At 38.1% G+C, this 12848-nt stretch overlaps 2 protein-coding genes across 4 annotated transcripts; both read left to right on the forward strand.

Moving 5' to 3' along the window:
• The first annotated feature begins 1075 nt into the window (after positions 1 to 1075).
• LOC113334079 (BTB/POZ domain-containing protein At2g24240-like) lies at positions 1076 to 3603 on the forward strand. The gene is made up of 3 exons (XM_026580419.1): positions 1076 to 1130; positions 1228 to 1301; positions 2161 to 3603. The coding sequence occupies exons 1-3, from the start codon at positions 1076 to 1078 to the stop codon at positions 3601 to 3603; spliced, it is 1572 nt and encodes a 523-aa protein (XP_026436204.1).
• A 6475-nt stretch (positions 3604 to 10078) lies between these two features.
• Positions 10079 to 12530, forward strand: LOC113334132. Of its 3 annotated transcripts, XM_026580485.1 has the most exons (3): positions 10079 to 10540; positions 10646 to 10746; positions 10879 to 12530. In XM_026580485.1, the coding sequence occupies exons 1-3, from the start codon at positions 10323 to 10325 to the stop codon at positions 11004 to 11006; spliced, it is 447 nt and encodes a 148-aa protein (XP_026436270.1). In that variant the 5' UTR covers positions 10079 to 10322; the 3' UTR covers positions 11007 to 12530. The 3 variants fall into 3 exon arrangements, with proteins under 3 accessions (XP_026436270.1, XP_026436268.1, XP_026436267.1); XM_026580483.1 differs by having other exon boundaries at positions 10079 to 10746; XM_026580482.1 differs by having other exon boundaries at positions 10646 to 12530.
• The last annotated feature ends 318 nt before the right edge of the window (positions 12531 to 12848 follow it).

Consider the following 12848-nt stretch of genomic DNA (forward strand, 5'->3'; position numbering starts at 1 on the left):
ACACATTTAAACATTAAGATGTGCGCTTTCACTCATATTTATTAAAAACATAAATAAAGAATGTTTGCTTGAAATGTATTGCAGAAAAGGCATGAGGTGCCATCTAACTCTAGAAGATTGTTAAGTTCAAATTTGAGAAGGCTTGTGGCGCTGGACAAACTTGAAAAGGTGCAGTTCCTTTCGCATGAAAGTAAGGTCGGCTTCGTTTGAGTATTTGAATATGCCTTGTATGTATCTTTCATTTATAAAACTTTTACGTCGCTGTAGAGTCGGAGTAAATCTTTTACGTCGCTGTAGAGTCAGAACTCTGAAGTGAGCATCTGGCCAAAGACTAAAAAAGGAGTTGAATATATAAGCCTCAATGTATGGGGATCTAGCATCGGGATCGATGTTAGATCCCGATGAGTTTATGTTAAATAAATTAAGCCTCAATGTATATCCCTCTAAATACAAGGTCAGGTTTGAAAGAGTCAGTGCCTAAATTATTCAAAACCTTGTTTGCTAGAAATATCGTGACAGTAGGAAATGCTAGCGGATACCATTCTTACCTCGCCAGATGGTCTCTCTTTTCTAACTACAGTTCCATTTGATTCTTGGCGTATGCGTTAGGGATTCACTTGCACCGTCTTCATAGTTTAAGCAAGGAGGAGGATGTTATTGCAACAACATGTTTGACTAACTTCTGATTCTAACTTCTTTAAGAAAGATTCAGTAAATTTCAATAAATGAGTTTGGAAAATAGCTGCAGATAACTACATGAACAGATCAATTCTGAGTTTTTGCAGCAAAGATTTTAATCGTTAAAGACACAAATTTAATAACAGGAATAAAAGGTTAATTTGCGCTTATCTTCTTAATTATCTGATATTTCTTCTTTTGTGGTAATGTGCAGGTCCAAACTTACTACAAGATCAAGAAGGACGCTGCATTTGGAACAAAAGCACTGACCCCAAAACCATCACAGGACTCTAGATTTGCTGGCTTCGCATTATTAATGGCCTAAAACATCGCTGAGGCTGAAAACAAGTCATTTCTGGCAAATGAGGCAGTCAAGGAAGCAGAGAGGGTAGAAAGGATGGCCGAACAGTCAGCATGTATGAAACAGTTTTTTGAAGATATATTGGAGCAATGTAAGATATAGACCAGTCTGCCCCCATCTCTCTCTCTCATTTCCTTCCTGTTTTTTGAATTTGAGCATTATATTTGTTTCTTGTTACAGCCTTACAGGCATTTTGAATTTGAGCATTCATTTTTGTCGAAAGGAAGGGCCTGAATCTGCAGCATCTGAACAGAGTACATTTGTATATTAAGGATTGTCATGTGAAGTGTAGGCGGCAGGCGCTTTTTTCTTTTTCTTCATAGAACGTAGTGGATAGAACTTAACTGCTTTGTGTAGACTATATCATCAAGGCTTGTTATGTGAAAAGTTAGTCAGAAAACTAGATCCCAAGGTGAAGATTTTGTCATGCTTTGAATGCAGTATATGGAAAAGCAACATGGATGGAGATTATTTCTATCTACTGTACTTATTTATGCCCCAGTCTGTTAGGAATTTTTATTTTCACTAAGCTAATTTTTATAAAAGACCTCACAATTCATCTAATATCCAGTAGAAGTGCAGAAGTTTTTATTACACTTGGTTAACGAAACTAATCTGTATAAATGTGCAGCATCTATAACAATGTAGGGTGCAAACGATGGGGATCTTTTGCTTCTGTAACAAATATCAGAGTTCACTCTTTCCAACTACTTCATACAAGGCACTTTAGTAATTCACTCTGAGCATCATTTGCACTGGCATGGAAAGACACTAGGCACCATAAACAACACCTAATGGGTTGTTTATGGTGGCTCCAGACCCATCTGATCTCTACCACTGTTCTTGAGTTGCAGGCGAAAAAATCAAGCCTTAATTTTGCTGGGAGGTTGAATTAGCATTGAAATTACTTCCAATCCTCACCGGGAACATATAGGAGCTGTTGTCTTTGTTTTCTCGCTCTTGCCTCCTGCAATTAGATATATACCAGACAACTTCTCTGAGAGTGAGAAAATCTTAGGGTTTACCGGCCAGAGAAACGCTCCAACCCTCGGACGATATTGAGTTTCGAAATAAGACGGCTGCATGCGATATAACAATAATTAGAATTCCGGGTCATCTAGAACTACTCTTATTTCAGAATTCCTGGTCATCTAAGAACTCTATTTGAGATTTTGTATACTATATATATATATATATATTTGTATGTGTGTGTGTGCCCGGCACTGAAAACAAAACCCCAACTGGAATTAAACATGACGGCCGAGAAGGTGAGATTTAACGTTCGAGGCAAAATCTTTGAAACAACCGCATCAACTCTAGCAGCTGCACGCCGAGATTCAATGTTTGGAGCTATGTTCGGTGATGAATGGAAGCTTCAACCAAAAGGAGATGAAAAAGAATACTTCATTGATCGTGACCCAGATTGCTTTTCTGTGCTTCTTAATCTCTTAGGGACTGGTAAGCTTCATGTGCCTTGTCACATACCTGAAAAATTACTCTATATGGAGGCTCATTATTACGGCCTTCTTGATCATGTTAGAACTGCAAAGTGGGGTGAGTTTGATAGTAACAGGTTAAGATTAACGGGTAGCGTTAGTGGTCAGGCTCCTCGTGATTGCAGTGCGATCAGAGCAAGTCCTGATGGAGGTTGTGCTGTTGCTCATGGTGGCGATGTTCGTGTATATGACTGGATGCTCGAAGAACATCCACCGCTAAATCTTGAATATCAAAGTGTTAATGATATTGGGTGGATGGATTCAGATAATATAGTGATGGCTGTTAGCCAAAACTTGGACAGGCCGGGAGTCGGAGGAATGGGCGTTTTCAGTGCTTTGACAGGGGAACTGAGGCAAAGGTTTCAGTTGAGCGATGGAGAAGATCAGGTCAAAGGCTTCGCTGCTGGAGCTTTATGTTTTAACACTGATAGTAACAAAGTACTTGCTAGTTGTAGAGATATTACAAGTAATCAAGGAATCGGGGTGTGGGATCAAGAAACTGGAAAACAAACTGATTTTTTTGATTTCGGTCTCGGCAGTGATGAAAAGATTCAATGGTTTAATGGACGTAATTGTTTACTTGTCTACAGTGACATCAATTATAAACGTCGTATCAATCTTTTAGATTTTAGAGACAAAAAAAGTGTGGTTTGGTCCTGGCCTGATGATACTAAAACTTGTCATTCTGATACTCATATTCATGATGCAATTCCGATGGAAGAAGGTAATAGCATTTGTGTGGTTGATCCGTATAGAACTTTGGGATTTTTAGATTTGAGAGATACCACAAAAAGCGTCAGATGGAATTTGTATCGTGGGAAAGACACCGCTCAACGTGGTTATTCCAAGTTAACACTGCATGGAGGACAGATTTTTTATTCGGTGGGTGATAGGATATCTGTATATTATTATGATGGTCTTGATCAATGGGTTTTAACATCTAATCTTGAAAGAAGTCAAGGTGGTTCAATTCGGGACTTCTCAATAGGTGGTGATCGGCTTTTTGCTCTTCATAGTGAGAAGAATGTGTTCGACGTGTGGGAGACTCCATCTGCCCCGATTATTTGATCAATATGTCACAAAAATCCGTTTCTAGCTTTGTGGAGGTGATTTGAATTATTTGTTTTTTGTTATTATTGGATAAAGAGTATTGAACAGGTTGTTGTGCTAGCCTACCAGCGAGTCTTATGAGTAACCTAGCTAAGGGAGCCGAAGCAGATGGTGGTTGAGATTGTGTCACAAAAAGGACAAACTAACTCTACCATCGATGTTAATTTCTACAATATTACGATGTTGGGAGCTCAAACCTAGGGCCTCTTGAAACGCATATAATTTTGATGAATAGGGATGACCAACTGAGTTAGGTACCCGTTTTTTTTATTAATTATTTTTTTGATCAATAAGGATTGAACCGTGTGCTGATGCCAGTTGGTTTCTCTGATTTATAATAGGTTTCTCTGATTTTAAGGCTCAGGCTTCAAGCCATCAATCCTATATGGATGTGTCATAAAGTTTTTCTAACAACATGCATGCATGCACACAATTAGTGGGCTCATAACATCTGACCAGTAATACAATTTTACCCCAAACACGTATTCTAATTATGATTATGTTGGATTGAATTACAACCTTTGTCTCCTTATGAACAAAGTTGGGAGTACATGCGAAAAAACACTTGGCATGTACCTAAAAATTTTAGGGTATGGTATTCATATTACGTTCATACCCGCATCGAGCTTTTTCAGCTGTAAAAATGGTGGATTCAAAGAAAAAAAAATCAAAATTTTAACTCTTCACAATCATCCTCCATTTTCACAATTCCCTCTCAAATTTTCTTTCCCTCCTTCTACTCTCACCTCACTCGCCCAAACACAAAAAATAACACACACTAATCATTTATCAAAAATCTTAAGATTTTATTGATTATTATTAATGAGGGATAGATTAGGAATTACCTAAAATACTTAGATAAGGGGTGACCTTGATTTGATATTTGGATCCCACTTTTGTCATTTTCCTATATCCCCCAATTGTTTTTTTTATCCCCCAATCGCGTGTTCAAAAAGAAATAAAATTTTTAAAAATTAAAATTTTCTAAAATAATTAAAAAATTTAAGAAAATCAAAAATAAAAATAAATGATAAAATAAATAAGTAAATTAATAAATTCATTAAGGGTATCTAAGTAATTTACGTATCATTGAGTACCCCTTAACACCAGACCCTAGTGTTGATGGTGGATTTTCAGCAAGGGCTAAAATCGTAAAATCATGATACTGCACGTTTCTGACCCGACTTCAGGAACACATGTGACGATTTGTGTTTTTACGATCTGTGAACCGTTTTCATGATCTCTGATCGAGTACCTCTCAGAGCCACGATGAATATGATTCTCGAAAGACCTCCCACTTGTTGTGCGTTCGATGTTGTGCATTTCATCGTGCCTCTCTATGTAGAAGAAAGATTGGGCGGTCCTGCATACATAATTGTTTGTTGGGAGGGCAAAACGCCTTCAGGACGTCGGTGACACTCTTTGTTCCTTGACTACATAGAGAGACCTGCCTCTACATAGAAGAACGATTGGGCGGTCCTCCATACATAATTGTTTGTTGAGAGGGGAAAATGCCTTCAGGACATCGATGACACTCATTCGCTATTCCATGACTATGTAGAGAGACCGTGTATAGATTCAGGTGGCTCTCCATACATAATTGTATGTTGAGAGGGAAAAACCCCTTCAGGACGTCAACAACGCTACACGTTGTTCCCTGACTATACACCTTTCATAACGAGTATGATGCTTCAAACACTAATAATTTTATGATTGATCCAGCAATCCACATCTAAATTAATTATATAATATTCGGCCCTTCCAATATTTTAATTAATTATTATTTGCCCACACTACCAATAACCCATCGAATGAGCAAAACTTGCTCATCTTCTCGAATTTTTATCAACTATCAATATTAAGTAACTTATAGAAATACTTTCTCAATTGCTCGAATATTGATCCAACTATCAATATTCAGTAACTTACAACAATACTTGCTCTGAATATTCAGTAATTCATCGAATGAGCAATACTTTCTCTGACGCTCGATTCATATACTAATATTCAGTAATTTATCGATAAATTGCTCAGTATTGCTCAAACTATCAGCATTCTTTCGAGAACTGCTTCCTAGCATACGCTCGATCCATGAATCATAGAGCATTCGACTATCATGCGCCACTAAATAAAACTTAGACCCATTGTCCAATCAAATCAAACGACTGACTAGTCAAATCCACGTCCGTGAGATAATCAATCACGTCACATAGGGGATATTCATTAGGGTTTTGGTCTAGCGGCCTACAACACGTGTGTTCATCCACGATGAGAAATGTGAGTAATTCGTGCAAGCAGTTGAGGGAGTTAAAAAAGTAGTGGGTGGACAATCAACCAACCCTCTCACGTACGAGGAACTGGTGAAACCATGATTTTCCACTTTCCTACTCTTTCACTCGAGCAACTGTCACACTTACTGAAGATCAATGTGTTTACGGTTTCCAGCAATATAAATAATTATCAGAGTCCATGATTGATATAGGTACAAAAAATACACAGAAATCCACGAGATATTGAACAGACAATCCATCGTCTAACCAAGAATCATCGTGTGACTGACACTCTTTTATTTACTCATACTTATTCATCATTTGCAGAAACCTACACCACATACACGAATCACCATTGATATTACACACTTCTCAGCTTCCCTACTACATATCAACCTTCTTCCCTCTTTGTGACCTTATTGACTCTGGAACGGTCATTGACTTGGTTTAGGTCGGAGTCCTACAGATTGATCTCTCGAACTTAAAAGCACTCCCCTGCAGTGCATCTGTTTTAGGTTAGGCAGTTTGCTCGGTTGACGAGTCTTTCCCCATCAACAGATTGGCGACTACAGTGGGAGATTAATCTCTCGGTTGCAATCTCAAGATTTCACAAAGATGGTTGGTATTAGGACTAATTCAACCACTCCGAATCCTAACCAGAATCTCTCAAATGTTAATGTTCCTCACGTTCCTTCGAATAGTTTTGGTTATAATGAGCTTTCGTATTTTACCTCCTCATTCGTCTCTGTTGGATCAACCGATGGAGAAATCCCAACTTTCACTGAACTAGCACGGAGACAAGAAAAAAATTCAAGAAATGTGGACCGGTCAAAAGAAGCAATTGACAACATGTTTACTTTCCTGGTACACGTGACAAGAATTTTGGCAGCAGAGATGGTGGAGCTTCCAAATCCCTCAACTGATGATCCTCCTCAAACCAACAGTTTCACCACCTATGAGAAGTCGGTGAATCAGGAAGTTTAACATCTAATTGAAAACTTGTGTGAACTATATCACTTCTCCAAGGATCAGCGTACAAACACGTTTGCTGCACTCAATTAGATATCGATGTGCAGATGGTTCCGTCATCTCTAGCAGTTGAGGAAGTTTCCATGGCATCTGAACATTCGATCAACAACATCACCTTCACTTAAGAAGACCGAATGGCGGAAGAAGGACATAACAGATCCCTGTTTGTAACTGCTTCTATCAAGGGTTCCGAATTCAAGAGAGTTCTCGATACATGCGCTTCTACAAATCTCATCACTATGAAGACTCTCAAGGAGGCCAAAGTTCCGCAAAGCAAGATCGTCCATCATCCCATATTAATGACCGGTTTTGAAGGAAGTCAGAGTTGTATGGGTATGTCTATGTGGATCTGAAAGTAGGTCCGATTCAATCAACAGTCAAGTTTCATGTGATCGATAAAGATCCTGACTATCACATGATACTTGGGAGACCGTGGATCCATAATAACAAGTTTGTTCCTTCGACAAACCATCAATGTATGAAAGCTTTGCTCAACAACAAGATTGTCTGTATTGAGCTTCAGTGTCTCCTTACGCTCCGGTCTATGATGCTGGGTTCCTAGAACCACCAAAGGGCATCCCTGAACCTCCAAGCAAGATATATAGTACTCCACTTCCGGGTTGGAAATCTATCGAAAAATCTACTGACAAACCTGTTAGAGCATTGCTCGGTCGAACTCGCATGTGTTGCTATCTCAAGCGTGTTTTTCAAGTTTAGTTGTCAAAAATATATGTCTTGATTTCTTGACTACTTATAGATAAGTTTCGGACTAGGAAAGTTAAGTGTAGTTGAGCTCCATACTCCACGACGATCATCTTACGAAGACGAAGAACTACTCAAGGAACCAGTTGAACTTCATCCGACTAAAAGGTATGTGGAGACTTGAGACAAAATCGTATAAGTATGATAGTTTTCATACATACACGTTTGTTATTTTGAGCCGAGTTTACGAAATATGTGTTGGTGTAAGCTTTCGCTTTACCCACTTTTCATCTTAACCCGTGACGAAAGTCATGATGACGTTTCAATCTTGAAAATATCTTTGATGACGATAGTTGTGAATAACGACTGTTATAACATTATATAAGAATGTTTCAATGATTGAAATATAGAGTTGAGATTACGTAACCATCTATGGGTATAAGCATATATAATGTGTTCGCACATTAGTGTATAAATCCATGTGCCAGAAACCAAGTGTGTGCATATGTGTGCATACGGTTTTGGTGAAGGAGACAGGTTGGGTACGCGTACTCGTATGCGTACTTGCGGAAGTTTTCTAACCGAAACTTTCTGCTGAGTTTGTAGTTTGCAAACTGTTACACCAGTCACCTTAGGTATGCATACCCGTACGCGTACTGACGAAATTTTTGGAGCCAAAAATTTCTGCTGAGTTTGTAAAATCAAATCTGATAGCTAGGGTACACGTACCCAAGATGTTTATATTTCTCAAATTGGAAGTTCATGAACTTAAACAATAAATTAATAAGGAATGCAATCTTTGCAAACCGTAGCTATATTGTTCATGAATTGATTCAATTGAATCAAACCGATTTTGTTTCAATTGTGTCTGTGCATAAAGACCTAAGCAGTTGAACAATTCTTGAATTAGTTATTTTGAAGTCATTTGAACTAGTTGTGAATAAAATGAATACCGTTAATAAGAAAGTGCTCATATGGATAACCATTGGTTAACTATTTGTGAATCAACCAAGTGTACACGTTTAGGTACGGTCACTCAAACCTAAATGAAATACATTTTATTCGTGTATGACAATCTAAGTTTCGATTTAACGGTTGAAAGATATTAGCTTGGTTTAATCAGGTTTTTCATCTGATGGCGAATATGTCATGTACCCTCCATGAGGGGAGAGTGCCCATATCTTGTTAGTGTCAGTATCTAGTACAAGTTATTGGTGGTAGTATTTAACTTAGAAGTGGGTGTGTTTATCAATTGTAATGAGTGGGTTAGATGTAAACATCTGGTGGCATTGTAGCCGTTGGATCTAAGAGTGAGGGGTCTGGCTTTATAAGCTGAAGTCCTGTAATAGTTAGGTTTTATCGAATTATTAATCAATCAGAACATTTGTTCTTAAGGCTGTGTTCTTTGAACTCATAGGCTTGATTCTCACGAATCAAGAGAGGGTTATCCTCAAATTATCAGTCACCCAACCTTTTCATTGTACATCCAGGTATATGACAATTGGTATCTAGAACCGTTTTTTTCCTGAGAAATCATGGTTGATGAGATGAATTTACAGGAGGAAAAATGGGTATATATGAATGGGAAATTGGTACCCATGGTGAAGTTGGAACGACTAGAAACGGAGGATTTGGATACTTGTCGATGGTGGTATCGGTTTTACATGGAAAAGAGTATATCTCCAGATCGAGAGAAAAGTGGTCAAAATCGATGAACAAGACATCGAAGAAGTTGACATCAATCATGTTTATTAGGTATACTTTTTCATCTCATCAGCCTCCTTGCAGAGTGAAACTCGCTGCAACAGCTGTTGATGAATTTTCAGAATTGATTCCAACTTTTTTCTTTGAAGAAGTTTCAACTGTGGTTAACTCAATTCCTTCAGCTATCGACGAAGAAGAGGATTCTCTCAATTCAGGGTTGATTCCTTCAATTTTCCTTGATACAAAGAATGATTTGTCTGTTGATCAGAGTTTTCCGTTTGAGGAAGTGGCGAAATCTGATATTTCGAAGGCAATAGGTTAAGTGAATTCCAAATCTGGGAAGTACAGCAGCTAACAAACAATGGCCTGACTGAACTAATTGTGAGAAATGGCGTCCAATTTTTTGCATAGACCCATGAAAATGTTGAATGTTTGACTGAGTTATTCGTTTCTCACAACAAATTTCTAAGTATGGCTTTTTTTTTTCTCCCAACTTGATGCTTCCCGCTTGTTATTCGATCGGGGTAAGTCTGTTGTTATCTCCTCAATTTCTAATGGTAATTTGCTTCGGTTGATTAATTACTTTGGGTATAAACCAAATTGTTCTTCTAAGCAATCGATTCATCTTTTATGTGTACATGATGAGAGGAAGCTGTTTGTTCAAATGTCTGAGAGTAAGGCTATGAGTTTGGGGAGTGACAAAGATGATATTCTCTTACAACTTAAACAGGGTAAGATGATTGTTAAAATACTTCCAACGGATATTTTGAGCTCAAATTTTTTTACAGCTTAAACAGGGTAAGATGATTATTATCTTCTCACGGTTGTTTCAAGTTTATTGATAAAGTAATTGATCGGGGAAAAGGATTTCAACTCATAAAGGGGTATTCGTTATTTGACAGTGCTTATAGATTCTATTTGTCTTGGGTATTTACTTATGGTTCATTGATTCTTAATGTGGGTTCAGTTTCAATGGCTTACTACAATAAAAAACTTATTCATGAGCATATTAAGTTCGATTCAGATTCATTGTTTTGTGATTCAGTTTTATTAGTGTTGGCTAAACCGAGTAAAATGCTTCTACTGGATACTGTGTGTTTCAAATGGATATTGTTTGTTTCTTCTTACCTTTGTTTCAACTTTACTTGTAGCGTATTTGATCGTGGACGAGCAACTGAACTTATTGAAAGGTATTCTTGTTTTAATGGTGATTATGAAGGCTACTTTGATACAGTTACTTCTTGCCGGTTTGTTTCTATTGGGTCAATTTTAATGGATGATGCTACTGTGAATAGTGTTTATGAGCTGGATTTAGGAGTTGGGTACCAGTCAAAATTCCAGTTTATATACTCGATTGTGTGTATATTGGCTCACAATGGTGATAGTAGTGTTGGCGGTAAGCTACTTCAGAAAATGCCATATCCAGATAGTGTAATTGAAAGTATAGTGACACTACAGTTGACAGCAGTGGAGAGATTTAGGAAGATACATAATTTGTTTAATCAAGTGCCTAATAAAATGCCTGCAGCTATTCAAGAAGAAGAAATAAAGAAAAATCTCCGTTCTACCACAGATGCTCTTCATTCCTTGTATTTTGTTCAGCACAAAACTTTTCACTGCCAGCATTGGCTGTGTGTGGGGTATGGAACAATGTGAGGCTATGTGACGCTGAGGATAATACAACTTGTACTCACTGCCAGAAATGCTCCAGTTGTGTCAAAGTTAGTGGACTGCTTAAGATGGAAGTACAAAGTGTATTCTACGGGCCTGGAAAGTGCTTCAAATATGCAACTGTTGGTTGGATACCTGAGGTGGAAATTCAGGTTGATTTCAACTGGGTTGTGGAGTGCAGCAAGTGATGATGTTTTCACATGGGTTTTTACTGAGCTACTTGAACAATCTAGCTACACAGTGGGTGGCATGGAACGGTATTCGGGATGGGTAGTTGTTCGGATTGCTACTCGTAATGTGTTGAATTTGAAGGATCAAGACTGGAGAAATCAAGCTCTCTTACGTGCTCACCCTTCAAATGCAGTAAAGTTGCTGGTCCTTGTGAATTGGCAATTGGTTTTACCTAGTGGTTCTCTCTTAACTTTTGTACTGCTCTTGGTAGTTAAAAAAGGGGTTGCTGATCTAAATTATCCAACTGCACATAAGTTCAATATTGGCGCTAACAGAAGTACTCTTAGTACAACTTACCTTATGGAAATGAGCACAATGGGGTCAGGTCCACTGGTTAATATTACGAGAAGAACCACAACCTTGGGCTACCATTACCTTACCAGAAAAAATGGTCAATCGTTTGTTGAGCTGGGAAAGGAAGTCCTTAGCTTTGAAGATAAATGTTTACTCATGGTAAATCAAATTCTGAATGTGTTGGCATGGATTGATTACTTGAGGTGGAAATTCAAATTGTTTCCAACCTTATTATGGAGTGTGCAAAGTCTGTTTGGGATATATAACATTCAGGTTGAAGACAAACTGGTTGAACACAAGTGGAGGCCAACCAAGCCCCAGCAGAATCTCAAGTGGCAATTACAGGTTGTAGGATCTCAGCATTGTCAACTAGCAATGGAAAAAAGTAAACTCTCATGCCTTAACTGAAGTGGTTATAAATGCCTTAACTAAAGTGGTTATAATTGTCTACCAAGCTGCACTTGCTACTGCATTGGAATTGTTCATGGAATACTCGAGTGTGTTGGTGCATATTTCAGTGGGAGTGATGAGTATCCAGGCTGGTATTTTTGACCTGTGTACTTGGTGGCATAGTGGCGGCTAGTCGGCGTGTTAGTGAGCAGAACGGATACATACATTCTGGACGCTTCTGAATGTTCCATCTTTAAGTTACAGGCACTTAACAAGGTGGTTAAAGATAATCAGTTCAGACCCAATTCCATCCTTGAGAACAAGGATGTTTTTCGAGGGGTCGGTAATGTCATCTACCCTCTATGAGGGGAGAGTGCCCATATCCTGTTAGTGTTAGTATCCAGTACAAGTTGTTGGTGGTAGTATTTAACTTAGAAGTGGGTGTATTTATCAATTGTAATGAGTGGGTTAGATGTAAACATCTGGTGGCATCTTAGCCGTTGGATCTAAGAGTGAGGGGTCTAGCTTTATAAGCTAAAGTCCTGTAATAGTTAGGTTTTATCGAATTATTAATCAATCATAACATTTTTTCTTCGGGCTGTATTCTTTGAACTCAGAGGCTTGATTCTCACGAATCAGGAGAGGGTTATCCTCAAATTATCACCCAACCTTGTCATTGTACATCCAGGTACATGACAATTAGTATCAGAGCCGTATTTTTTTTATCACCTAAAATTTTCCAGAATATTAATAATTGAAACTTTCATACATGAAATGAAGCATATGATTACATTAAAGGTCGTTAAAGAAAACATTATTCTAATCCATTTTACAGTTCAAGCACTACAAGATAACAGTGCAATCATTAAGCAACTCATTTCTAGCTTCCACTTCCAACTTTCAATAATCTGT

The sequence above is a fragment of the Papaver somniferum genome, unplaced genomic scaffold (genome assembly GCF_003573695.1).
Source record: "Papaver somniferum cultivar HN1 unplaced genomic scaffold, ASM357369v1 unplaced-scaffold_135, whole genome shotgun sequence".
Classification (NCBI taxonomy): domain Eukaryota; kingdom Viridiplantae; phylum Streptophyta; class Magnoliopsida; order Ranunculales; family Papaveraceae; genus Papaver; species Papaver somniferum.

Coding starts and splice junctions, on each gene's coding strand:
- LOC113334079 (XM_026580419.1), top strand. CDS start 1,076: ATGGCCGAACAGTCAGCATGTATGAAACAGTTTTTTGAAGATATATTG. Junction 1,131..1,227: donor TGAAGATATATTGGAGCAAT/GTAAGATATAGA, acceptor ACAGCCTTACAG/GCATTTTGAATTTGAGCATT. Junction 1,302..2,160: donor CATCTGAACAGAGTACATTT/GTATATTAAGGA, acceptor CGGGTCATCTAG/AACTACTCTTATTTCAGAAT.
- LOC113334132 (XM_026580482.1), top strand. CDS start 10,323: ATGGCTTACTACAATAAAAAACTTATTCATGAGCATATTAAGTTCGAT. Junction 10,541..10,645: donor GCAACTGAACTTATTGAAAG/GTATTCTTGTTT, acceptor TACTGTGAATAG/TGTTTATGAGCTGGATTTAG.